Source organism: Aspergillus tanneri (assembly GCF_003426965.1).
Source record: "Aspergillus tanneri strain NIH1004 chromosome Unknown AapTan_6_pilon_pilon_pilon, whole genome shotgun sequence".
Classification (NCBI taxonomy): Eukaryota; Fungi; Ascomycota; class Eurotiomycetes; order Eurotiales; family Aspergillaceae; genus Aspergillus; species Aspergillus tanneri.
In genome coordinates, this window is record NW_022984633.1 from 59,618 (window position 1) to 81,924 (window position 22,307).

Genomic DNA, 22,307 nt, shown 5'->3' on the forward strand with positions numbered 1-22,307 from the left:
GTGGGGTTCAGGGTCTCAGCCTGCAGTAGCGTGGTCAAGAGAGATCAGCTTAATACGAGCGGCGTGGCCATGCAACGGCAGGAGAGTGCACCCATAAGTCTCGTATTCCTTTGTTTGACGGCCTGGCTCTTTAGGTGACCGAAGAAAGCCGGAAATAACCTAGACTTAAGTACCAACTAGTGCAGGCGCAAGCCACCTCCGACTCTGGCCAGGCGAACAGGGGTCCCGTCAAATAAACCCCCAGACCGTACTTTACTAAATCATAAATATCCTTCTGCAGACAAGTCGTACGCGCCAACAGTTTATGCTCTAGGACATGACCATCAGGGCATCGTGGTGGGACACGTGCGCATAGTCGTCAGGATGGGGCATGCACATGGAATCTGATCTGACCCCGGACCGTGCACCTCTTAGACCTGATTCGAGGCCCAATTCCGGCTTCGCATCAACCTCCAATCCGTCGGGCGAGAAGAACAGTCCACTATACAGCCCCGTTTAACGCCTAGATCGCGTTCCCTGTCCGTGATCGTGTTCGTTTCTAGTTTAGTGCCCCGGCTTTGGCTTTCTTCAGCATGATGCAGGGGAGTGCCATGGAAAGCCATTACGAATCCCTCGGAAATCTTATTTAGTTGAGCCCAAGTACAAGATAGTGAGATTTTCTATATGCACCCTAATATTGGGGCGAGGCGACGGTCCTCATACGCTACGTTGCTATTTTGCGTTTCCGCACGCATCTACGCCTATTTAGGAAGGTGACAATGCTCCCGAACCAAGTTTGCCAAGCTGTCATGGTTACTATGTGCGCGAAATATAATGCACGCCCAGAAAGAGATTTCTTGGGGGAAGCCTATTTAAATGCGATATATATAGCCTGATCCTGGATCGACCACTTGTAGTGTTATAATTCATAATCAGAACTGCGACTCTGGCGCGGGCCCCTTTGTCTAAACCGGCTAAGCCAAGTCAAGCTAAGGTCGAAGTCACCAATTTCCGGGCCAGTTAGGATGGACTAATCGTACGCTGGGAGTAAAGAAGTAAATGCTAACTAGGCTTTTTCAAGCGCTCGGATGTTGCAGAGATCACCAGTGCACAAAGACCCTGGCGGCTTCGGGTAGTATTTGCAAAACCACAAGACATTTGGATGTGTGGGTGAGATGGCTGGACTAGTCCATGAGGCTAGTCGACTTGCCGTCGCTAGCCAAGGATTATCTAAGATTTTAGTGCCTGAAACCTAGAATTCCCTTCTGCATGAATTGGTACACAATGGAAGGGGGAGAAATCCTGCAGATTCTTTGTATATTTTGCATATAAACACGTGTCTATCCAGATTAGGGAGGTAGTTTACTTATGTGTTCCTCGGCGGGGGAAGCGCTGAGCACGCAATTTCGGCATGTTGGACCCCCCCCCGGGGAGCAACCGCTCTGAGGATCGGATCCTTTCTTCGGCTTGTTCACGAATGACTCCTCTATTCTGCTTGAGGGTCTGAGGTGTTTACAGCTTGCCGGTAGTGGTTCCACGGGAGGTGACTGTACTCCTGTCAGCAGAGAAGACCTAGCTTCCTTACGTAGGAGACGAGGGGCTTCAGGATTGCTCGTAAATTGCCAAGATGCCGAAGACGACCTCCTGATACAAGGGTTAGTTGAATCCTAAAATGATTTCTCATATAGATGCTTCTATTAATTATGATACTAGGGTTCTACTGCAATTCATGCATTCCAGGTAGTTGACCCCAAGGATCAAACGTCCCGTGAGGATCCAACTCCCCGAGGGTGGGACGACACTTGGTTGCATATAAATCAACGGTGGAATAGGAGACGGAAACATCTGCCCCGGCGACCTCCGCACGCCCGGTTACTGATGTCGCTCCAACTGCAAGCCATCCAGCCAACTTCGTTCACTCCCATGCATCCACTACGGTGGGAGACGGCAACCCGAGACTGTTCCCTTCTGCAGCTGTTGTGATCACGGTACCCGCCGCCAGGATCGGCTCGGGAGCCGGCATCTGAATGATTTGCTTGTCATCTGCTACCAGCACTGCCGATTCGCTCAGTTCTATTTTGTAGCGCTGTTTAAATGTTATCCTGGCCTGCCACTGGTGGCCTGACGCCACAGACAAGGGTCATAGCAAGCATTGGTTTCTGTGCACTGCAAGGCCGAGCCTGCCTTATGGGCGAAGGAGTCGGACCTTCTCTAAGTCGACATTGCCCAAACGGTTCATTCAAAGACGGCCTCAGCAGCAAGAATAGATTTTCTATCGAGATCTGGACGAATTGTAATCACGTGTAGAGTAGCGCCTAAATTTCTCCTGTATTTTGATCTAGATCAGCCCAACGTCTAAAGGTTTTAACCACCAGAACCTCCACGTTGTTATCACGTCTAGTCATCGTAGACTGCTGCCATGTGTCCGTCTGAAGGCGCCCTCTCATCATTGGGCATTTTGGGTGCTGGACATGAACCAGTAACGGCTTATCCAAACGATTAACTCTCTAAGGCATTAAACAACATGAGGGTGGGCAACTGATCCCTTTTACATCAGTGACTACGATGGTTGGGTTCATGACGATGGTGAACGTCACTGGGTAGCAAAGGTAGGTTGCCTGCCAAATCTACAACATTTATTCAGTATGGTACTGGAGTCGCCATAAGAGAGAACTATGTTTAGCCCGAGACCAAATGCTCCTTCTATGAATGTCTCCGCATGGAATAGGAGGCAGAACCAAGGTAGTTATGGAACTGACCAATCAGAGGTATTGTGAACTCGTATGCTTCGAACGAGGGATTGCATCGCGGCATATATAGATAGCCCTTGGCTGGCCTAGCCACGCATGCACAATTTTAGCTGTCTGTATCCGGTCAGAACGTGGTATACATGATCTCCTAGGTGGTAGATAAATTCTTGTATTGTATAAGCAAAGCTAACGTGCACAGACGAGGTGTGGCTCAATTATGCATCCTTGCAGCATCTGGGAATACGATACCAGCCGTCATCCTGACTCGTGACGCGCTCACAGCTGCTTCTGAGGTTCTACGGTTCATGCTCCAATAGTAATTTGCTGTACGGTTCCGTAGATGGCTGGAATATGTATACGCGTGGCATTCGGTAGGCGACTCTATAATATGGTCAATACCCTGCTCGCGAAAAAGGTCCGTCTTAAGCCCCTCGCAGCCTCTTCTTCTCCGATTGTTCCGAATATCTCGGCCTGATAAAGCCACGTTGCACTAGAGTAGGCAACGCTTGTCCTCTCTTCCTCTCCTCCCTGCCACAAGCTCAATGTTGGCATGCATGCAGTTATCCCGTTCCAGCCCTTCACACTGGCTGGTAGCCTGGCCGATTGTCGTTCGCCGTGTATCATGTGTGAATTTTTTTAGCGAGAGCCATCCCTTGCCAACAGGCGTATGTCCGTGATTTATTAGGAACTTCACGATTCAATCATTTCTTGCGTACACAACATACCGTTATAGATGTCATCATGCGAGCTCAAGTTACTTTTAACCGAGAAATTAGTCATCAATATACGCTGAATAAGATCACCTTTCATGATCAACTTATAGCGCTACCGCTAATCCACATTACCGAGCGCATGGCGAAAGGACAGTGCTGGTGAGAATTTAGTCCCTGGCGGTAGAGCTAAACCCAGCATCCTTCCGTTGCGCTACGGGGTTACCAAGCCGCCTATACCAGGCTCGGAGAACGTGCGTACTTTCCGCGGTATGAGCCCTGATTGGATCTGCCGTGATAAATGGCCTTTATCTCGGCATTTCCCTTGGCTTTTGCAGTGTCTAGTTACCTAACGATCCTTCTATGCTTTTCGGCGTCGCGCGTTATACCCCGCCGGTGCGAGAGATGCCGCTGAAGTGACCGAATAGATTCAGAGCTCAACTACTTGTACATCGCGCTTTAGTTATTTAAACAGCCTTTGGTCTTTCCAATTCCCCATTCAATCTTAGTGTGGCATCCATTCAAAGATCCATCCTCCACACCACACTATCAAAGATGACCAACTCCAACTCGGCCGACCCGTACCGACTCAATCGCGATGTCGCGGCTTCGACGCGCCTCAGCCTCCAGCATTACATCTGGAAGGAAAACATGGGATATGTTCTTCACCCATCCATAGACGTCTCCCAGCCGAACCTTTCTATTGCCGATGTAGGCACAGGCACCGGGTATAAGCCACCTATGATTCTCGTGGTACATCCGACGTGAGCTAACTACCCGCCCCTCGCAGCATCTGGCTCCTCGACCTCCACCGTCAACTCCCCAATGCGCACCTCCACGGCTTCGACATCTCAAGCGAGCAGTATCCCGCCCCCGGATTTCTCCCCTCGAACGTATCCCTTAGCAAGCTGGATATCCTGGCAGATATCCCAGAGGAATATAAAGAAAAGTTCGATATCGTGCATGCGCGACTGCTCGTGCAAGTGGTGAACCAAGCCGGTAGTAATCCGGTACCTGTGATCCAGAATCTTCTCAAGCTTCTTAGTACGTGCGCAAAACTCCCTTCGTGGTTCGACACTGGCCTGGGCTGACCGTATCCGCCATGCGATCGCAGAACCCGGCGGATATTTGCAATGGGAGGAACCCAACGATGATGCTAGCAAGCGTCCGCTTGTGAAAGCCGACCCGTCCAACCCATCCGAGAATGCGGAAAAGCTCTTGCACGGACTGGATGCGAGGTTTCGTGCTAAGACGCCTGCGTCGTAAGTTCGCTCTGTTCAGCCCTCCCCCCACCGACCCGCTCATCTCCCTACGCTCAGCCCGGTTCGGAGTAAATGGCTCACAAATGGTACGATAGATGGTCTGTCGCGCTCGCAGAGACTTTCAAAGAACAAGGCCTGCAGAACGTCCTCCGCGATGAATTCACCACTGAGGACAGCTACTTACTTCTCCTGGACCAGACGAACTATCTGGGCCTGTTCGGGGAACTGATCAGCAAGCTGCAAGGAGATCTGCGGGATGAGCTCAGTCGGCTGCATGCTAATACAGTGGTTGAGGCGCGAAATGGCCTTTCGTGGCAGGTGCGCCGGTTTGTGTTCTTGGGGCAGAAGCCATGATTGGAACCGTTTATTATTTCCGGTAGAGAAACTATAAAATCATTATACCAAATATTTCCGATCTTCATAACAGATGTTCACGGGCTAGATTACTCAAGTAGCAAGGAGAAATGATGACGGATTGACGAAAAGTAGATATTCCACAGGAGAGAGGAATTAATAAAGGAAATGAAGTAACCTAGATTCATGGAGCGACTATATAATACGTTCAAACCCAAACTTATAAAATTAACTATTCCTAGAGTTCTATACCGTAAATGGCTTGCGAACTGTCTATCTATCAAAGGGCCGGACGGAAGTAGACTGCGCAAAGTAAACGAAAGATCTCCTGTATATGAAGATGAAAATGCTCCGAACCTGTCATGTATCAAAGTGGCAAGTAGAGAATATATTCCAATGCTCTATAAATACTAGATAGCAGATGCAACCAAAGACCGCCTCGTATATCTCTATACACCCAATTCCCCAACTAATCTTCTCTTCCCCATCCCCTCCAAACACCTGGTATACCACCCTAAAGCCATCTGAGCCTTCTCCGTCGTGAATGCCCTCTTATCATACCCAAAGCGTAGAACATACTCGCCCTTCTCAGCCGCCTTGACGACCTCCAGTTGGATCGCGTAGTTGAAGTGCATTCGGTTCTTGCTCATCTTCATGACGATCCAACGCATGGGATCCTGCCCCGCGGGCGCTGGCTCGAACGGCTGGAAGCAAAACAGGCATCTGGCGGTGGTCGTGGTGCGATCCCACCCCAGAGCCCCGTAGATCTCACCGAGCGACACGAGACCGTTTTCCGTCGAGGCCCAGAACGCAACCTGTGTGGATTTAAGGAGCCCCTCAATGGGCTCATCGTCCACCACGCGAGACCGGAATGGCAGGAAGTTAGCACAGTTGCCGTCGATGAGCTGCGGATTGTCGATCGCTACATTGCGGCCTGTGACGAGATTATCATACCCGACGTCCCGCGAGCCACTGAGGTGTGCCAGCAGGAGGGAATATGCGGTCTGGAATACAATTGGTGCCGTGACGCCTGTGGAGGTTGCCAGGGCATTAACGCCCACGGAAATGCCGATTTGGGCAACTTCCACCTGCGACAGCTTCGGATTGGTGATCTTGGGAGGAAACTCGAACCGGTAGTCCTCAAGGACGCGGCTCCAGTAGTCGAGCTGGGGCTGTTTCGGGGTGCACAGAATATGATTGATGAAGTCCTTAAACGGGGTATGCTTCTGGATGGGCTGGTTCTGGTGGAGGGCTTTGAATTGATCGTCGAAAATGTGCAGGAGGGTCCCATCGTACGAGGCATGGTCCAATTTGATGGCCAGGTCCCGCGTGCCATTTTCCGAGTTCACCAGCAGCGTGTATCGCACGAATGGTTTCGAAGGATCGAAGAGGGTTTCCCACTCGGCTTCTAATATTTCCTGTTTCTCTTCTTCCGTCCGGTAGGATCGATAAGCCAGGTTGAGGACGGGATGTTTGAGAACGACCTGGACGGCTGTCTGAGGGTCGTTTGGGTCGGTGTGGATATACAAAGCACGCAGAATCTGGTTCTTCTTCGTCAGCTGCGTCGTCAAATAGACCCATCGTTCGAAGTCCAGGTCATCAGGGAGTGTCCGGACGGCCATCAGCTGCCAGAACTGCTCCTGCTTCTTCCCCTGGGTCAGGAATTCGATCTGGCCCGGGCTGCACGGATAAATATCCTCAATATCATTTGTGGAGACGCCTGCTTGGAAAAGACGCTCGTATACGGCCTGCGGTGGCTCATAGTTGACTGGCTGGACAGCTCTAGATGTGGCGGTTTTAGCATTCTCGGTGTCTTTGACCATCAGCGCTGCCTGTTCCCGCAACGTACGGCTAGACAGGATATCGTTGATCTGTATTCTGTATCCGCGCCGACGAAGCATGCTGCCGAGGTTCAGCGCAGAGATTGAATCGCCTCCCAAGGCATGGAAGGTGGAATTGGCGTGGATCGCCTCGGCTGGTGTTGCAAAAAGGACTGACCAGAGCGACTGCAATTCCTGCTCTTCTTCCGAACTGATCTCTGACGCTTCTTCCAGAGGCAGATATGCTTTGAGTAAACTGTCATCCATACCTTCTACCACAGCTGTCAGCCGCTTCCGGTCAATTTTCCCTGAGGTCAGAAGAGGGAACTGCGACACAGGTAGCCATAAGGTCGGGACCATGTATTGCGGCAACGTGGTGAGTTGCTCCTTGATTTGATCAATCTTTGGCGCCTCCTCCGGTGGCAGAAGCCAGTTTCCTGCTGCATCTGCTGCTGCTATATCCTCCCCTGTTGTCTGGGTTACCGTGGAGCAGAATGAGATGAGCTGCTTTTTCTTGAGAACGGTGGCTGCGATGACGGCGCACTGGGTGAATATCTCTGCTTGCATGATCACAGTCTCGACCTCACCGAGTTCCATTCGGTACCCATTGATTTTCACCTGGTCATCTTTGCGTCCATATAGCTCGATCTCGCCGTTGGGCAACAGCCTAGCAAGGTCCCCTGTGCGGTAGAGTCTTTGATCTGATCTGTCATGGAACACTTTACTGGTGGCTTCGGGGCGATTCAAATACCCCCTCGCCAGCTGGGGCCCAGCGATACAGAGCTCTCCAACGCTACCCTGTGGCATTGATTCCATTGTATCTGGGTCGAGAATCATAGCGGTGGTGTTTGGGAAGGGGGCTCCGATATTCCGAATATTCATCTCGGGAGTGACCTCTTTGGTTGTAACGCAGATCGTTGCTTCAGTAGGCCCGTAGGAGGTGTAGACTTTGATGCGCGGTGCCCACACCGTCAGCATATGAGGAGTGACGGGTTCACCTCCCGTAGCAAGGATTTCCAGCGTGGGAACGTCGTCGGGGTGAAGAAGTCCGGCCATTGTAGGCGTCAGATTGACTTGGTCGATCCTCATGGTCGTGATGATCTCTGCAAGGTTGGCTAGGATAGTGTTCTGCGGAGCCACGCACAGCGTGCGACCAGTTCCGAGAGTCGGGAAGAGAGGATAGAAAGACCCGTCAAATGTGTAGTTTAGAGACCACAGGATGCGACGTGAGTTGTCGTCGACTGTGGCGTCGAGTATCCCTTCCAGGGCCGCGACAATGGCCTTGTGTGAGATGAGCGTGCCTTTGGGCTTGCCGGTACTACAATAGTCAGAATCGTGTCTGGTACACCGCAGGAATGCGGCCGCAGCTTCCACTTACCTGCCGGAGGTGTATATCACGTAGGCAAGGCTATCGGGGCTTAATCCGGGCACCACCTGTCGTTCGATGGGCATCGAGTCCCACTCGAGGGCATCCATCACGATAATGTCGTACTTCGTATCCTTAAAGAACTCCGCGTTTAGTCGATCGGTAACGATGACACTGGCGTTGCAGTCGTCGAGGATTCCCAGGTTTCTGTCCCTGGGACTCTCTGGGCCTAGAGGCAAAAAGGCTCCTCCAGCGACGAGAATACCAAACATCGCAACAACGGTGTTGATCGATTTCTCTAGCATCATCGGGACCACTTGCTCCAGCACGACTCCCTTGTCTCTCAACAGGCCAGCCAGCTGGTTCATCTTGATAGACAACCCCGCATACGTAATCCTCGCTCTGGAAAATTCCTCCACTGCCGTTTTTGATGGATGGGAGACTGCTATTTTCTGGATTGCAGAGTACCCTAGTTCGTAATCCAGGCTTTCTGCGATGACAGAGGCCTGATCTTCGCCCCCATTTGCATACATTTCCGGTTGCCTTAGTGCGCATTCCACAGCTGGCGAAGAACCAGCCACATGGTTTGTAAATCCATCAATGCATTGCCGTACTGCTAACCGGAGCTCTCCAATTTTGGTAAGCGGCGCGTCAGATGATGCCTTCAATATGGCCGCAACAGAATCTGCGAGAATCTGTGCATACCCCGGGTCCAGGGTTGAGGTCAGAGTCACACGGTCTAAGCTCTCATTGCGAAGCTCCAGCTTGGTATATTCAACAGTCCCCAGATTGCTCTGCGGTAATTGCGTTAATCCCGCAGGTGAGAGAGACGAAGTGGGTATCTTGATCAAGAAGTTTGCCATCGTGTCGAACAGTTCCTTTGGCTGTCGACTGGTTTTGAGGATGTTTCGTAGCCCGTACGGCGCATGCTTAGCAATATCCCAAAGACTGGACTGGACACGGTCCAGAAGCGCCTCCAGCGAGCTTGTTTTGTCGACTTTCACCCGCAGAGGAGCAATCATCAGCGTAGGCCCGCTCATCTGAAGAATCCCTGGAACAGGAGCGTCTCGCCCAGAGAGCGTCACCCCCCATGACGATGTCATCCGTGGAGTTCGTGATGGCCAGGACAACAGCCCACGCAGCATATAAGAGCACGCTGGGAGTAACCTTGCGTTTGGACGCGGCGCTCTGCAGGCCGTGGCCCACTTCGCCTGTCGCCGTGTTTTCAGGCGCTATCTGCGATCCCAGTCGGCTCGGCATTGCGCCGTCGAGATAGTCTTTCCAGAACATTTGCATGGTGGCCTCGTCGTGTTCTCGCAGGTACTCAACATAACGACTAAAACGGGGCCTCTGGACGAGGGGTGCGCCGTGCAAAAGACAGCTCAGGTCTTGTACGAGGAATTCGTTGGACCAGAAATCAAAAAAAGTGCATGATGGGCTGTGATGACCAGCACGTTGCCAGAGAAAGCCGCTGCATTCCACCACAACTCCCCGGGATGCATCGACTTCGACGTCTGTAGTCGCATGTATTCGGCCACGTCCATTTCAGAAGTCTCCCAAGGGAGATCTGCTGTTTTCCTCACGACTTGCAAGAAGGATGTCCCCTCGGGGACAAATGTCGTGCGTAGACATCTCTCCATTTTCATTAGAGACACTAGAGCATCCTTGACATTATCCCGGCTGCATCCATCAAAGCTGTAGGACCGACTATAGATGTAGCTAGTACCGCCCATCAACGTGTTCGCGATAGCGGCCTCTTGGAACGGTGTAACTGGATAGGCATCTTCGATCTCAGAGGCACTGAGGCCAAAATTCTCCGGGGAGAGTGGCTCTTGGAGAAGCGCAAATGGCGCAGTAGCGACTTCGGCGTTCCCTTCTGCGAGATGTTCCTGGGCAATGCTAGCAACGAGAGAGAGAGAGTCGCTGAGGATGATATCCTCAACGCGAAGACTCAACGCGTACTCTGACTGCAGCTGTGACACGACCTGGATAGCTTCAAGCGATGTACCGCCCAGAGAAATGAATGAATCCTCCAGGAAGATATCAGACTCTGGGATAGACAAGAACTTGGCCCACAGTCTCCTGACGGCTTTCTCGTTCCGGGTCAAGGCACTCTCCTCTACTCCGGTCTTCGGGCGTTCTGGAAGCAGCTGACCCGACTGGCCCAGGTACTCCACCGTCCTCTGGATTGCCGACACGTCCACTTTGCCGTTTGTGTTCAGGGGGAGTGATGGCATAGGCACCCAGAAGCTAGGTGTCATGTAGAGTGGTAGCCTTGTAGCAAGAGCTGAACGAAGTTTGCGCACAAGAGCCGCCCACTCGGCGTCAACACGGCTCACAACCACAGCGACGAGGACCATCTTCTTATTCACAAGCGCAGAAACCACCGCAGAGTGTTTCACGCCCTCGACGATTTGGATAATCGAATTAGGTTCGCCGGGATCGACCCGCTGTCCATTGATCTTGACTTGGAAATCAATTCGTCCGATCATCTCAATCGATCCGTCTGCATGGCGAACAGCCATATCGCCTGTTCGGTATAGTATGCCTTGCCCGAAGGGATTGCGAATAAAGCGTCTTTCTGTCTCTTCGGAGTTGTTCAAATATTCCCTCGCGAGCTGGGCACCCCCGAGGCATAGCTCCCCGGGGACCAGCAGCGGCGACAGCTCCGTAGTTGCAGGGGCGAGGATATAGGAAGTCGTCGTGTCGAACGGCTGGCCGATAATTCGGGCACTGACATCCCTCTGCAATCTGTACCGCCAGTTGAGTTGTGTGCATTCACTGAGGCCATATGAAGAGAGAAGTTCCACGCGGTGTGCCCATGTTTGAACGACTATCGGATTCGCCATTTCGCCTCCCAAAGCTATTCGGCGAAGGGATGGTACATCATCTGGAGAAAGCAATGCAGCTGCGGTCGAGGTAATATCGACGGAATTGATTTCCATAGTGTTGATCGTCCTCGCAGTATGGACGGTCAAGTTTTCTTTGCTGGCTAGACACAGACAACCGCCTACGCTCAGCGTAGCCCAGATGGACCTCTGGGCCGCTGAAAAGGCTGGGTTAAAGAAGAGGAGTTGGCGGAGGTCTGCAATTCTTGGAAACGCCAACAGTCCATTATATGCCGCTCGATGCTCGAGTAGAACCCCTTTCGGATTGCCAGTCGACCCTGAGGTATAAATAACGTATGCAATGCTGCTTGTAGGTTGCTCCGCAGCGATGTCATTGTCCTCCTTACTCAACGACTGGTTCAGGAGACTCCCAATCTTCAGTTCGCTTGGAAGCTCGCCGGTTGTATCCTCGTCCACAAGAACAAACCCGGCCTGAATATCGTTAAGGATGAATGATTTACGCGTTGCTGGCGCATCTGGATCTAAAATAACATATGCAGCTCCCGACTTCAGAATAGCTAACAGGGCCACGATAAAGTTGGCTGACACACGCATATGCACGGGAACATACGAGGCCCCATACTGTCGGATCTGACGGGCCAGCTGATTCGACCGTCTATTGAGCGTGGAATACGTGAGGGGTGTGTCCTGTTCAAACTGTACTGCGTTTGCATCCGGTCTCAGTCTGGCCTGTTGCTCGACCAAGCGATGTATCAGGCCGCTGCTCGGGCGGATAGCCGCTTTGCTATACTCCTGCAATAATTGCGTTTCAGCAGGAGACATGATATCCAACGAAGCGACATTCGATTGATGGTTCTCTATAACTTGTTGTAGTGTGACTGCAAAGTGATCTAGGAGGATTCGTACGTCTGCCCTAGCCACTGACGTGTTATGCCGCATACAGAGCCTGAGCCCCGCTGACAATGACGCGCAAAGGTTGAATACTAAGGGGAACTCGTCATCTGCAGTCATGGCATCTTGCATATCATCCTCAAAGGTAATGGACACTTTCACTTGGGGATGCAAGGCCGAGGTATTCTTGAGAATTTGCTCGTAGCCGATAAATGCATGGGTCGAGGCTTCCGTTCGAAGGCTTCCAACTTGACGAACCCATGATAGAACGTCCACGTCTTCAGGAACAGACAGAATCAGGGGGAAAGCCTGACCTGCTAGGCCGCTCTCGGCACCGTCGTGTTTGAAGAATGGCCGGTTCCCGCCAGCAACAGCAAAGGTGGTCGTGCGCTGGCCACTACCCAGATGTCGAACAGACACAATGGCCCATACAGAGTAAATCAGATCCTCCAAGTAAATATCATGTATGCCAGCAAACTCCAGACCGGCTTCAAGAAGCCCATCGGGGGCCATAAGTGTTGTCTCTGGACGAGGCCATTGGTGGTCTAGAGGAAACGTAGGTAGCCGCGGTTGTGATTCGACGCTGTGAAAACGCTCCTGCCAGTACCTGACGGCAGTACTGGAATCCTTGTCCCTACTTGATTGATGATTTAGATTATAGGCGGCGGTCGATGGACCAGGTTCTTGCATGTCAATGTATGGAGCCATCTTCAATCACATCCGCTGATATCCTGTCGATGAATGTGAGGAAGCGCAGCACTTCCACCTTCCTGTGCGCCCATCTCCAGGTATATTCCTCCCTTAAAGCCTCCTGCCTCGTCTCTGACGCATTTGATAGGCTCTGCCAAGCTCGGGTCTGTCTGTCTGACAGGAGAAGAAAGCTCCGTTTCGAATCCCCGCGCTGCGCCCTGCCGGTGTCTCCCACGAGCAACGTGGTCGACCCGCCACATGGTGAATTAAATTGGCACTGGCGGCAAAGCTACAGAAGTAAGCACTATGGACTGCGTGCCGCTTGAGAATGTGCGTAATGCGCGGTTTGTCTCTGGCGCTAGAGCTAAGTATATGGGCGTCGCGCTGCAGAGCCCAAAGGATCCTTCGCCGCTGAGACGTACAAGACTTCTCGTACCAATGATAATCCAGGACCCAGTTTTCTTATGCTGTGGAGGGACGGCTTCTTTTTCTTCTCATAGGGAGATGTAAATAGGCAGATTCTAGTGTATTTCCGGGCTGACAGGAGGGCGCTCCAGTTCTGCTCGCGCTGTCCACGAGAGTGCTCTGTCCAAGTGAATTCATCAGTTTAGATCCTACAATTAGGATGGTACTACATTGCCCAGGAATGAGCAACAGGAGGCTTGTGCAGTACTAATAATTACACTCTGTTCCAAGTTCAAACTTCAAACTGCATGTATGGAGGTATCAATATCGTGAGTATCGTAAATCTCACAGAATGCCAATTACGTTTATATACGCGGGATATCCGCATATATCGTTTCCCTGCATCTATATTTTCCGTCCGGTATATTGTCATCAACAATCAACTACGTAAAGCAGCCATCCACTGAGCCCACGCTTTCCACGATCCGGGGCAAGTTTTAAATCATGGCCCTCCGCTAGGAGCAAGAAACAATTTCTCTCGCTTCATCAGAAGACTCAGAACAGTCACCAAAGCCCCGGCCGTGATCACCAAGATATACGACTTGCTCTGGGCGTCGACAATCGCTCGCAACACCTGCTCCCGAACATCCGACGCTAGATCCATGAAAAAGGCCGACTGCGTTCCCGAGATGGTCTGTCGGATCTGCTCAGCTCCTATATCCGGCAAGATGGCTTGAATGCTCCTCTCGCTTTCGTTGAGAAACACGGCGTTGGCGATCGCCAGTGCCAGGGTGATTCCAGTGATCTGCGCAAGGGAGATGAACCCGACCGCGGCAGCCACCATGTCAGGGGCCACGGTAGCCTGGGCGACGGAGAAGGATGCTTGCGAAAAGAAGCCGACTCCGATGCCGATGAGCACGGTGTATCCGTATACGTGTGCAACGGACGTGTCGAGTCCCACCGTGTACATCAGCGCGCCGCCAATAACCACCAGGATTCCTCCGGCGAGGTACCAGGGCATGTACAGCCCGAAGGAGGAGAGGAGGGCCCCGTTGGCTATGACCGCCACGATCATGAGGATGATGAAAGGCAGAAGACGCACACCGGATTGGAGGGTCGAGTCGCCTCGGGTGAATTGGAAATAAATCGGGGCCATGTACACTGGGACGAAGATGCAGGTGCCGCCGGCCGCCGTGCAAGCGAACAGAATCAAGACCGTACGGCTCTGGAAGAACTCCACGGGCAGGACGCGACGGGAGACGGTGGTGAAGATGGTGAAGACCTGCTGCAGGCCAAGAAGGATGAAGAGCACGCCAGAGCAGCAGAAGAGCCCGATAATCCGCCCCGAGTTCCATGCGTATATCACGCCACCGAAGGACACGGCCATGACGCCCGAGACCATGGCGCCGATCGTGAGGATCCCCCCCACATAGTCCATTTCACGAGCACGGTCTCTCTGGCTGACGCCGGGGCGGGGGTCCTTGTTTGGAAGCATGAAGAGGTAGACTGGGGCACAGACGGCGCCGACGCATAGGTTGATGTAAAACGCCCACCGCCAGCCCGCAGACGAGTCCGTGAACGCACCCCCGATTATAGGACCGAGGACGGTGCCCACGCCCCAGATGAATCCGGCTCCGCCAACGTACATGGGACGCTCCTGGATGGTGGTGGTGGACGCCAGGAGAGTCATGAGGCCAACATACATGCCAGACCCAGAGACACCGCAGATCGCACGGCCGATGATCAATGCGTCCATAGAGGGCGCCGCGCCGCAGACCGCGGACCCGACTTCGAAGACGAAGACCGAGAGGATGTACGTCCACTTCGCGTTGAATTGGCCGTATACTTTACCCCAGACCAGATTCGTCCCTGCCGCCCCGATGAGGAATGCCACGCTGACCCACGGGAGCTTCTCAATGGACTTGAAATGTCCAACGATGACGGGTTGCACGTTGGCGACGATGGTGTTGTCGAGGGCGAAGAGGAATTGGGAACTGTAGATGGCCAGCACGACAATGAACCACTGCCAGCCGGCGATTTCCCGGGCTTGCGCCTTTGCATCCTCTGCAGGAGACTCGACCGACTGTTTCTCGGGATCCAGATCGGTGGCACTTGTTTTCCCAGAGACATCGTGATCGGCCGGAGGTAAGGGATTGGGTTCTGTCGCGGTCCCCATTATTATCTCCGATACCAGTAGAGCTATAGTAAACAGAGAGGGAGGAAGAAAGGTGAGGAGAAAGAGGAAAAAGGAAATAAAAGATTAAAATGACATCAATGAACGGCCCCAATTCATCCAGGACAAACCGTCGACTCGAACCCAAGAGACAAAGGCCATTGACTTTTATGATGCGTGATCGATGCGCCCCGATTGCCGTCAGATCTTCCACACCGTCTAGTCCGATTTATCAGCATCATTAATCGGATTTGAGCCGCGGGATTCAGCCCTCTCATTAGCTGGCGAGAGGTCGCAGGGGTTTTAGTGTCCCCGCGCATACTGGAAAAGCGTTGGCGTTCCCGCGCAGACGTCGAGAATCGTTAGCGTCACCGCCGAAACTAATGAAGGAAACGACAACACAGGATGACCTGATCCCGGTCCGGCTTGGAGTTGATGGCCATGTTCGTACAGCAGGAGAAGAGATGCAGCAACTATGTGGAGGGTGTCTGCTTTTAAAATCGCGCGGTATCTCATTCAACATGCCTTAGCGAGCACTCGAGTTAGTCTCCCTGCAGTATATAGACCACTTCTCTTAGACACTGTCCTTTTCCCGATTGCCCAATAGCCAGTGCTTTCATGATGACTCGATCTACAGAACCAGAGCACACCAGCGGCACGCCTCTTGTCCAAGGAATCGACATCTACAATGCAGATGCCCAGCATGAAAATAACGCCGCGTTGCTCAGAGGGTTCCCGATCGACCGCAACGTCTTCCGGCTCTTCGCAAGGTCCACAGGCCTCTTCCCGCCAATTCTGGCCACCCTGAATGCTCTCCTGGACGGCCAGACACGCACCATCCAGATTCTAGACTATCAACTCGTCGTTCTCCGCATGACGGGAACCGTGGGCGCCGAATACCTCTTCGGCATTAATGAGGCGGTGTCGCGGGTCCACGGGATGGGCGAGGAGAAGATCGAGGCGCTTCGCAAGGGGCTGAAGGCCGAGGAGCTGTTCGCGATGGGTATCTGGTCGGAGCGACAGCAGTGTTTGATCAAGATAGTGGATGAGTCCGTCGCAACGTGGACCAACACGGAGGACACCATCGCTTGGGCAAAGACGCTATTAACGGATGATGAAATTGTCGAGGTGTTTATTGTCCTGGGCTTTTACTCCATGATCGCTCGCATCACAAGGGGCTTGCGGGTTCAGAAAGATGCCCCCATTCCACACCTAAACCAGTCTATCGTGGACAAAATCACCAAGAATGCCCGAGATTAATAGCGGTTAGAGGGGTTGTTACATCATCCACTAAATAAACACTACTGCTCTCCGAACCAAATCAATGCTTCGAGGATGTGCATTCTAAGCGTAGTAAAACTAGTCGCGTAGTGTCGGAAACACCACCGATCAGGATTTCTAAGCAAGACACAAAGATAGGCGACAAGATCGCTCCATATTACAAAGAAGAATCCTTGGGTGCAGGACAGGGATTTAAATCACCCTAGAGCCCATCCACTTGACCGGCTCATTGTTCCAAGTGGCTGGGCTAATGACATGCGCGATCAGCTGATAGATTTATTCTCTGTGATTCTCTGAAAACCCATAAGCCACTCGCCTCCACCATCGTCATCCGTCGCCAGGTTATTAATTAAATATGGCAGAATCATCAGAGCCCGCATATGTTGACCTCGTCAGGCGCAAACAAGCCCAGCTGAAATCTGGCATCCCCGCCGAATGGAGACTCCCGGCCCATCTGATTCCCGGTGATATGTTGTCCCTTGCGGATTCCATCACCAACGCCAAACAATACCAGAGAGTCAATGTAATAGATATCCCGAGAAATTCAGGCCTGTTAACGCCGAAGGACCTGGAGATTACCGAAAATTTCGACGTCTGCAGGCTTCTATCCCAGATAGCCGAAGGAAAGTCCAGTGCCGAAGAAGTGGTGAGAGGATTCTCGAAGGTAGGCTAATTCGATAAATTTCTTTTACTTTAAACATCTCTATCTCCGTAACGTGAATGGGTGGACACATTCGTCAGATTTGTCTGTAACCTGTGCAGCGAGCCGCCATCGCCCACCAAGTTACCCGGTGCTTAACTGAGCCTCTCTTTGACAGCGCCCTACAGCGCGGCAAAGCGCTGGATGAGCATCTCCAACACACGGGGAAGCCAGTCGGCCCTCTCAACGGTCTCCCAGTGTCAGTGAAAGACTGCTTCCGAGTGAAAGGCGTCGACGCGAGCATCGGCTTGACGGCGCTAGCATTTAAACCCTCCACCCTTAACGCCCCGCTAGTCAGCCTCCTGCTCTCTCTCGGCGCAGTGATCATTGCCAAGACGAATGTCTCTCAGGCTATGGGAGCCCCTGATAGCTGCAAACCTCTTTGGCCGGACCCTGAACCCGCTCAACCGCCAGCTCACCGCTGGTGGTAGCTCCGGCGGAGAGGGCGCCCTCATCGCGATGCGCGGCGCCATGGTCGGCTTCGGGGCTGATTTCGGAGGCAGTATACATGTGCCTGCGATGTGTAATAACATTTACGGCTTCAAGCCGAGTGCCGGCCGGATTCCGTTCGGTGGCCTGGAGAGCGGTCGGCTGCATGGCCAGGACCGGATTTCAATGCAGGCGGTCGCTGGGCCGCTGGCAGTGGCGGATCTGGAAGCCGTCATGAAAAGAGATTGTCCCGAGAGCGGCCCTGTTTGGTGGAGATTGTATTCCCGGTCACTGGGAGAAAAATTCTCCGTCATTGCCAGAGATCAGGTCGAAAGAGTTCACTGTTGGGGTGTTACGAACCGATGGTCTCGTCACGCCTTTGCCTCCTATTGCACGAGTCATGGACGAGGTAGCCGAGTCTCTCCGTCGGACTCCAGGTGTCTCGGTAGTCGAAGTGCCAGTCCCTCCAGCCTTGAAGGGTTAGCAGGGCGTCTTATGGGTGTCGACGACGGTGGGACTCGTTGGATCTCCTGGAGAGCACGTCGGAGCCGCTGATCCCGTGGCTCGAACGTAGGATGACGCGCAGGGAGGCGTTAACGCTGGAGCAGCTGGCTCAGTTAGAACACCACGATCGGTGGTTGAGCAGGAATTGCTCACAATGTGGCCAGTTAACGGAGACTACACAAACCGAATCGACGCGATTATTGCTCCGGTGGCACCCCATCCTGTCCCCGAGATTGATCGGTACAATTCCATCGGATATACGTCCAGCTTTGTTCTTCTTGACTACCCGGCCGGTACAATCCCGGTGCGCCGCGAGAGCGGGAGGCATATGGATTCTCCTATTCTAGGGAGCTGGGACAGGGTAAATCGGGAACTGTGTACGTGTCTCTCTCTTCTCCCTGTGGGTAATATTGGCCCGTAGCTAACTGACGGACTCTTTCAGGGGACAACATTCCCTTAACGCGACTGCGCTCCGTGGTCTGCAAGAAGATTGTTAATTGTCTACTCCCTTTTTAAACAAGGACTTAAGATAATAGTTATCCATACAACTGTTATGTGCTAATCTTCCTAGTTCCTCCACTACATTACGGGTAACCTATAATGCCAAGAAGTATCACTGATACTATCGAGTATCGATCACTGATAATACCGATATAACGATCGGTATCGTATCGGTGTAACGTTGCCAAGCCTGATTATGGGACGGGACTTGAACCCTTTCGGGATCCCCAGGCGGCGGCTAGCAGGCGTCCACACGGTCTGTTATAATTACTCTGATCATTACAAACTCTCATCATCTAGGTATATAGCAAAAGGCAAACATAAACAACGCATGCATCCTAAGCCAGCTAAACCCAAGGTTGAGCACGCGATTTCGGGGGAACCGAAACCATTTCCTCCTCCTCGACATGAGCCAACAGCGCCGCACCCTGCGTCCTGATCCCCGCAAAAATATACGCAAGCGTGGCAATCACCTCAGGCAGGAACCCCAGCACCACACGGATAGCCAGCGACCCCGTGACGGGATTAAGCGACGCCCTCTGCGTGCACAGCGCAGTAAGACTGTAGAAGACTCGGATGCCGATGAAGACGAGCGAGAACGCGACGGCCATAAGCAGCTATTCGCAAAACATTAGCATAGCATTCCGGTACACACGGGGGGTATGTACTTACGACAGTCCCCGCCCTCGTGAGCGAGGAATTCCGTCCCCGGGGAGCAATAAACGAGAATGCGGTCCAGCCAACCAAAAACCCCCACGCGACCGCCAGAATTGAAATGCCTGCCTTGACAATCTTCTCGGCCTTGTCGAGGGGTTGCTCGTGTCCCTGGAGTTTCGCGGAGCCGGCAGCTGTTAGGGCCACGCCTGCGACGACGAGCATGTGGTAGGCGAGGACGGAGACCCATTCCATTTTCTTGTCGAGGGGTTGGATGCGATAGTGTCGACTGCTGAATTTAGCATGGATCTTGTATGTGTGGGCTGAGTACTTGCGCCTCGTGTAGAATGCCGGCTGTTGCGAGGAGGAGAGGAGAAAGACCGACGCTGGAGATGATATTAGCGGCGACGCTGGTGTCGTTCACTGCCAGCGCGCCGCCGACGATGCGGAGGGTGCAAAAGAGGAACAGGAAGAGCCATCCGAGAAGGCCGTAGCGACCGTGTCGGACGAGGAGGTAGAGTACTGGGATGGCGAGCACTGCGTAGATGGCGCAGGTAGCGGCAGAGAGGGAGTTGGTCATTGTGCAAGTCAGTTCCGTAGGAATGCCACTTCTTTCGTTCTATCCTGACTGAAGAGAATAGACAAGAGGCGTAAGACAAAGGGAGGAGCGGTAAATAAGACGAACAGGCTTTGGGTCATCCATGCAGAACATTCTTGTTGGGTATATCACTTGTCGATCTGTCAGGCGCTGCGCCACGTTGACAACAGACAAGATCGACATTCGGACCAATCAATTATATTGACGATCAAGTGTTGGAAGGATCGACATGAGCGCCAGGCTGAAACCCCACTCGTCCACTGTTCCCCTCGTATTAAGCTTTCCTATGAGAGGCTGGGCATGAGCTTGTCCATTCCCTTGATCAGCTAGAGATAATAACAATAGCAGATACGAGGCTTTGGCCCCTCGGCAGTGCAGAAGCGAACTTTATTGTGGGGGCCAGGATATAAGGCAGAAATAAACGGTAAAGGATGCTCAGCCCAGCCCCACACAATCAAGACAGCCTTGTCGAAAGTATAGTTCGCAAGGCTCAAATCCTTAATGATAATAAGCTCAGAGAGGATTACATGGGTCCACAATCAGCACTGTAACTGGGCCAGGCTGTGAGATAATTTAGTCAGATATACAAGTAATGTTGGCTTTCCTTCAGGAAGTACGGGACGTCGAATAAACATATTTTTATCAGTGTGCTACTAGTATAACTCTTTGACAGAAAGATGGTCACCCATGCGGGAGATGAACTGAAATAACGGTAGTAGATATGGAATCACCATTAATGCATATGCAAACTGAATATCACTTATAATCTAGGATCCCACCGCTCAAGACTCTGTTCCTTGCCTGAGCAATGATGCTGCTCGTAGGGACATGGAAAATAGCATCACATTTAGCAGGGACAGATTTTTTGTTCACTCGTAACTGCTTGGGAAAGTCAGTGGAGAAGGGAAGATGATAATTTACGGTAGTATACGAATAGAGGAAAAGAAAGGATCAATGAGCAAGAGGCGAATGATGCGGGATCTGCTTTGCAAATGAAGTGAATAAGATCAAACTTTACAGGGCCAAAGCCAGTTATGAATGGATGAGAGTGAATATCATAATCAGATCAGGCTGATCCCGCTAGACCTGTACAAAGTGAAAAGAAATAGATATCATTATACTACACAACTAACCATCCAGAGCATTTAAATGAACGTCCACTAGAACTAAATGGGTCTATCCACTATTGATCCACCATCCCCCTTCTCAGACTCGCCAAAGCATCATCAATCAGCTTCCACATCCGCTCATCTTCGCATGCAGCCCTAGCCTCCTTCAGCGCATCCTCCCAGATTCCCCATCGCTCCCGCGTATAGCCCCTCCAGCCCTCCTCTTCATACCTCTTCCCCGGCCCAGCGCCAGCCGCCTCAGGATACGTGCGATTATTGAGGACATTCGCCCACAGTCGCTCCGCAGCGTAGATGAACCACTGGCAAGCGGCCTCCATCGCCGCCGTATCTCCCAGTGACGCAGGAGGACGCTCGTTCTCAAGTGCCATCGCCATGGTCCAGATGGCCCGTAGTGATTTGTCCAGGGGAGAGAATCGCACTTCTTCCTTGGGATGTGTATAGTGAACGTCTGCAGCCTGAGTGAGCTGCGCGAGGAAAGCGTTGTGATTCGCCCAGCGATCTCGTTGCTTAGAATCCAGCGTTGTATCACATGGGTCTACATGCGTTAGCGTTCTGACTGTTTAAATTGGGGGATGGATCACCTTTGTAATCGCCACCAAACTCGTACCACGTCTCAAGCTCCGTGTAGCCGAACGACGGCATGTCTGTCCAGAGGGTATCACCCTGGACCCTCAGGGGTTCGTTCGTAGATGGATCAACGGCAACTTGCTTCTGGAGATGAGATATAAACTCGACAAGCTTGGTGTGTTTGGATGGCTCCAGGCGTTGAGCGAGCTCCATTACCGCAAGAGAGACGTTGTAGTCTGGGAGACCGATCCCGCCTTGTTTGTTTGGACCATGAATGGACAATGCACTCATGGTCATGTTGCTGACGTCTTGGACTGCATCTTGCGCTGTGGTGTCTTCCTTGACTACTTTGTCGAGGAGTTTGAACTCAAGGGAGTTTTCGATTTGTCGGATGAAGTTCTCTTTTCCCATAGTGAGGGTTTGTAGGTAGTCAAAGAAAGCAGGTGTCCTTGGGTAGATTGAAAGTATGTTTGAGATGGAGAATCTGGAAAGTAGAAACTTTGACTGACTGTCTGATAAAAGAAGGACGAGGTACAATTGAGATCTGCAGAAGCGGATGAGGCTGTAAAGAGATGGTGGGCTCTGCTGAATGGTGCGACATCGACGCTCGAACACAGCCCCGTCTTTGCTGCGGGGGCCAGATTAGCGTATTTATAGTGCTTGTAGTGCTTACTCCCGGCCCCCACTCTTGGCC

General features: G+C 52.3%; 9 protein-coding genes across 9 annotated transcripts; 4 read left to right on the plus strand and 5 right to left on the minus strand.

Moving 5' to 3' along the window:
• Nucleotides 1-3,994: 3,994 nt before the first annotated feature.
• ATNIH1004_008079 (uncharacterized protein) lies at nt 3,995-5,055 on the plus strand (the record flags this gene model as incomplete). Its single annotated transcript, XM_033572692.1, has 4 exons — nt 3,995-4,167; nt 4,230-4,483; nt 4,554-4,701; nt 4,797-5,055. 4 exons carry the CDS (start codon nt 3,995-3,997, stop codon nt 5,053-5,055), a joined length of 834 nt encoding a protein of 277 aa, XP_033423244.1.
• A 449-nt stretch (nt 5,056-5,504) lies between these two features.
• Nucleotides 5,505-9,537, minus strand: nrps7 (putative nonribosomal peptide synthase; the record flags this gene model as incomplete). Its single annotated transcript, XM_033572693.1, has 3 exons — nt 5,505-8,193; nt 8,254-9,292; nt 9,327-9,537. 3 exons carry the CDS (start codon nt 9,535-9,537, stop codon nt 5,505-5,507), a joined length of 3,939 nt encoding a protein of 1,312 aa, XP_033423245.1.
• An 86-nt stretch (nt 9,538-9,623) lies between these two features.
• On the minus strand, nt 9,624-12,689 carry NRPS7_2 (Nonribosomal peptide synthetases (NRPS); the record flags this gene model as incomplete). Its single annotated transcript, XM_033572694.1, has 1 exon — nt 9,624-12,689. One exon carries the CDS (start codon nt 12,687-12,689, stop codon nt 9,624-9,626), a length of 3,066 nt encoding a protein of 1,021 aa, XP_033423246.1.
• An 889-nt stretch (nt 12,690-13,578) lies between these two features.
• On the minus strand, nt 13,579-15,252 carry ATNIH1004_008082 (putative MFS drug efflux transporter; the record flags this gene model as incomplete). Its single annotated transcript, XM_033572695.1, has 1 exon — nt 13,579-15,252. One exon carries the CDS (start codon nt 15,250-15,252, stop codon nt 13,579-13,581), a length of 1,674 nt encoding a protein of 557 aa, XP_033423247.1.
• Nucleotides 15,253-15,632: 380 nt separating this feature from the next.
• Nucleotides 15,633-16,509, plus strand: ATNIH1004_008083 (uncharacterized protein; the record flags this gene model as incomplete). The annotated part of the gene is made up of 2 exons (XM_033572696.1): nt 15,633-15,696; nt 15,887-16,509. The coding sequence occupies 2 exons, from the start codon at nt 15,633-15,635 to the stop codon at nt 16,507-16,509; spliced, it is 687 nt and encodes a 228-aa protein (XP_033423248.1).
• Nucleotides 16,510-16,885: 376 nt separating this feature from the next.
• ATNIH1004_008084 (uncharacterized protein) lies at nt 16,886-17,661 on the plus strand (the record flags this gene model as incomplete). Its single annotated transcript, XM_033572697.1, has 2 exons — nt 16,886-17,194; nt 17,293-17,661. The coding sequence occupies 2 exons, from the start codon at nt 16,886-16,888 to the stop codon at nt 17,659-17,661; spliced, it is 678 nt and encodes a 225-aa protein (XP_033423249.1).
• A 28-nt stretch (nt 17,662-17,689) lies between these two features.
• On the plus strand, nt 17,690-18,679 carry ATNIH1004_008085 (uncharacterized protein; the record flags this gene model as incomplete). The annotated part of the gene is made up of 3 exons (XM_033572698.1): nt 17,690-18,170; nt 18,268-18,540; nt 18,606-18,679. 3 exons carry the CDS (start codon nt 17,690-17,692, stop codon nt 18,677-18,679), a joined length of 828 nt encoding a protein of 275 aa, XP_033423250.1.
• Nucleotides 18,680-19,011: 332 nt separating this feature from the next.
• ATNIH1004_008086 (uncharacterized protein) lies at nt 19,012-19,898 on the minus strand (the record flags this gene model as incomplete). Its single annotated transcript, XM_033572699.1, has 3 exons — nt 19,012-19,281; nt 19,337-19,627; nt 19,650-19,898. 3 exons carry the CDS (start codon nt 19,896-19,898, stop codon nt 19,012-19,014), a joined length of 810 nt encoding a protein of 269 aa, XP_033423251.1.
• A 1,201-nt stretch (nt 19,899-21,099) lies between these two features.
• ATNIH1004_008087 (DUF3632 domain-containing protein) lies at nt 21,100-22,214 on the minus strand (the record flags this gene model as incomplete). The annotated part of the gene is made up of 3 exons (XM_033572700.1): nt 21,100-21,581; nt 21,628-22,061; nt 22,123-22,214. The coding sequence occupies 3 exons, from the start codon at nt 22,212-22,214 to the stop codon at nt 21,100-21,102; spliced, it is 1,008 nt and encodes a 335-aa protein (XP_033423252.1).
• Nucleotides 22,215-22,307: the final 93 nt, after the last annotated feature.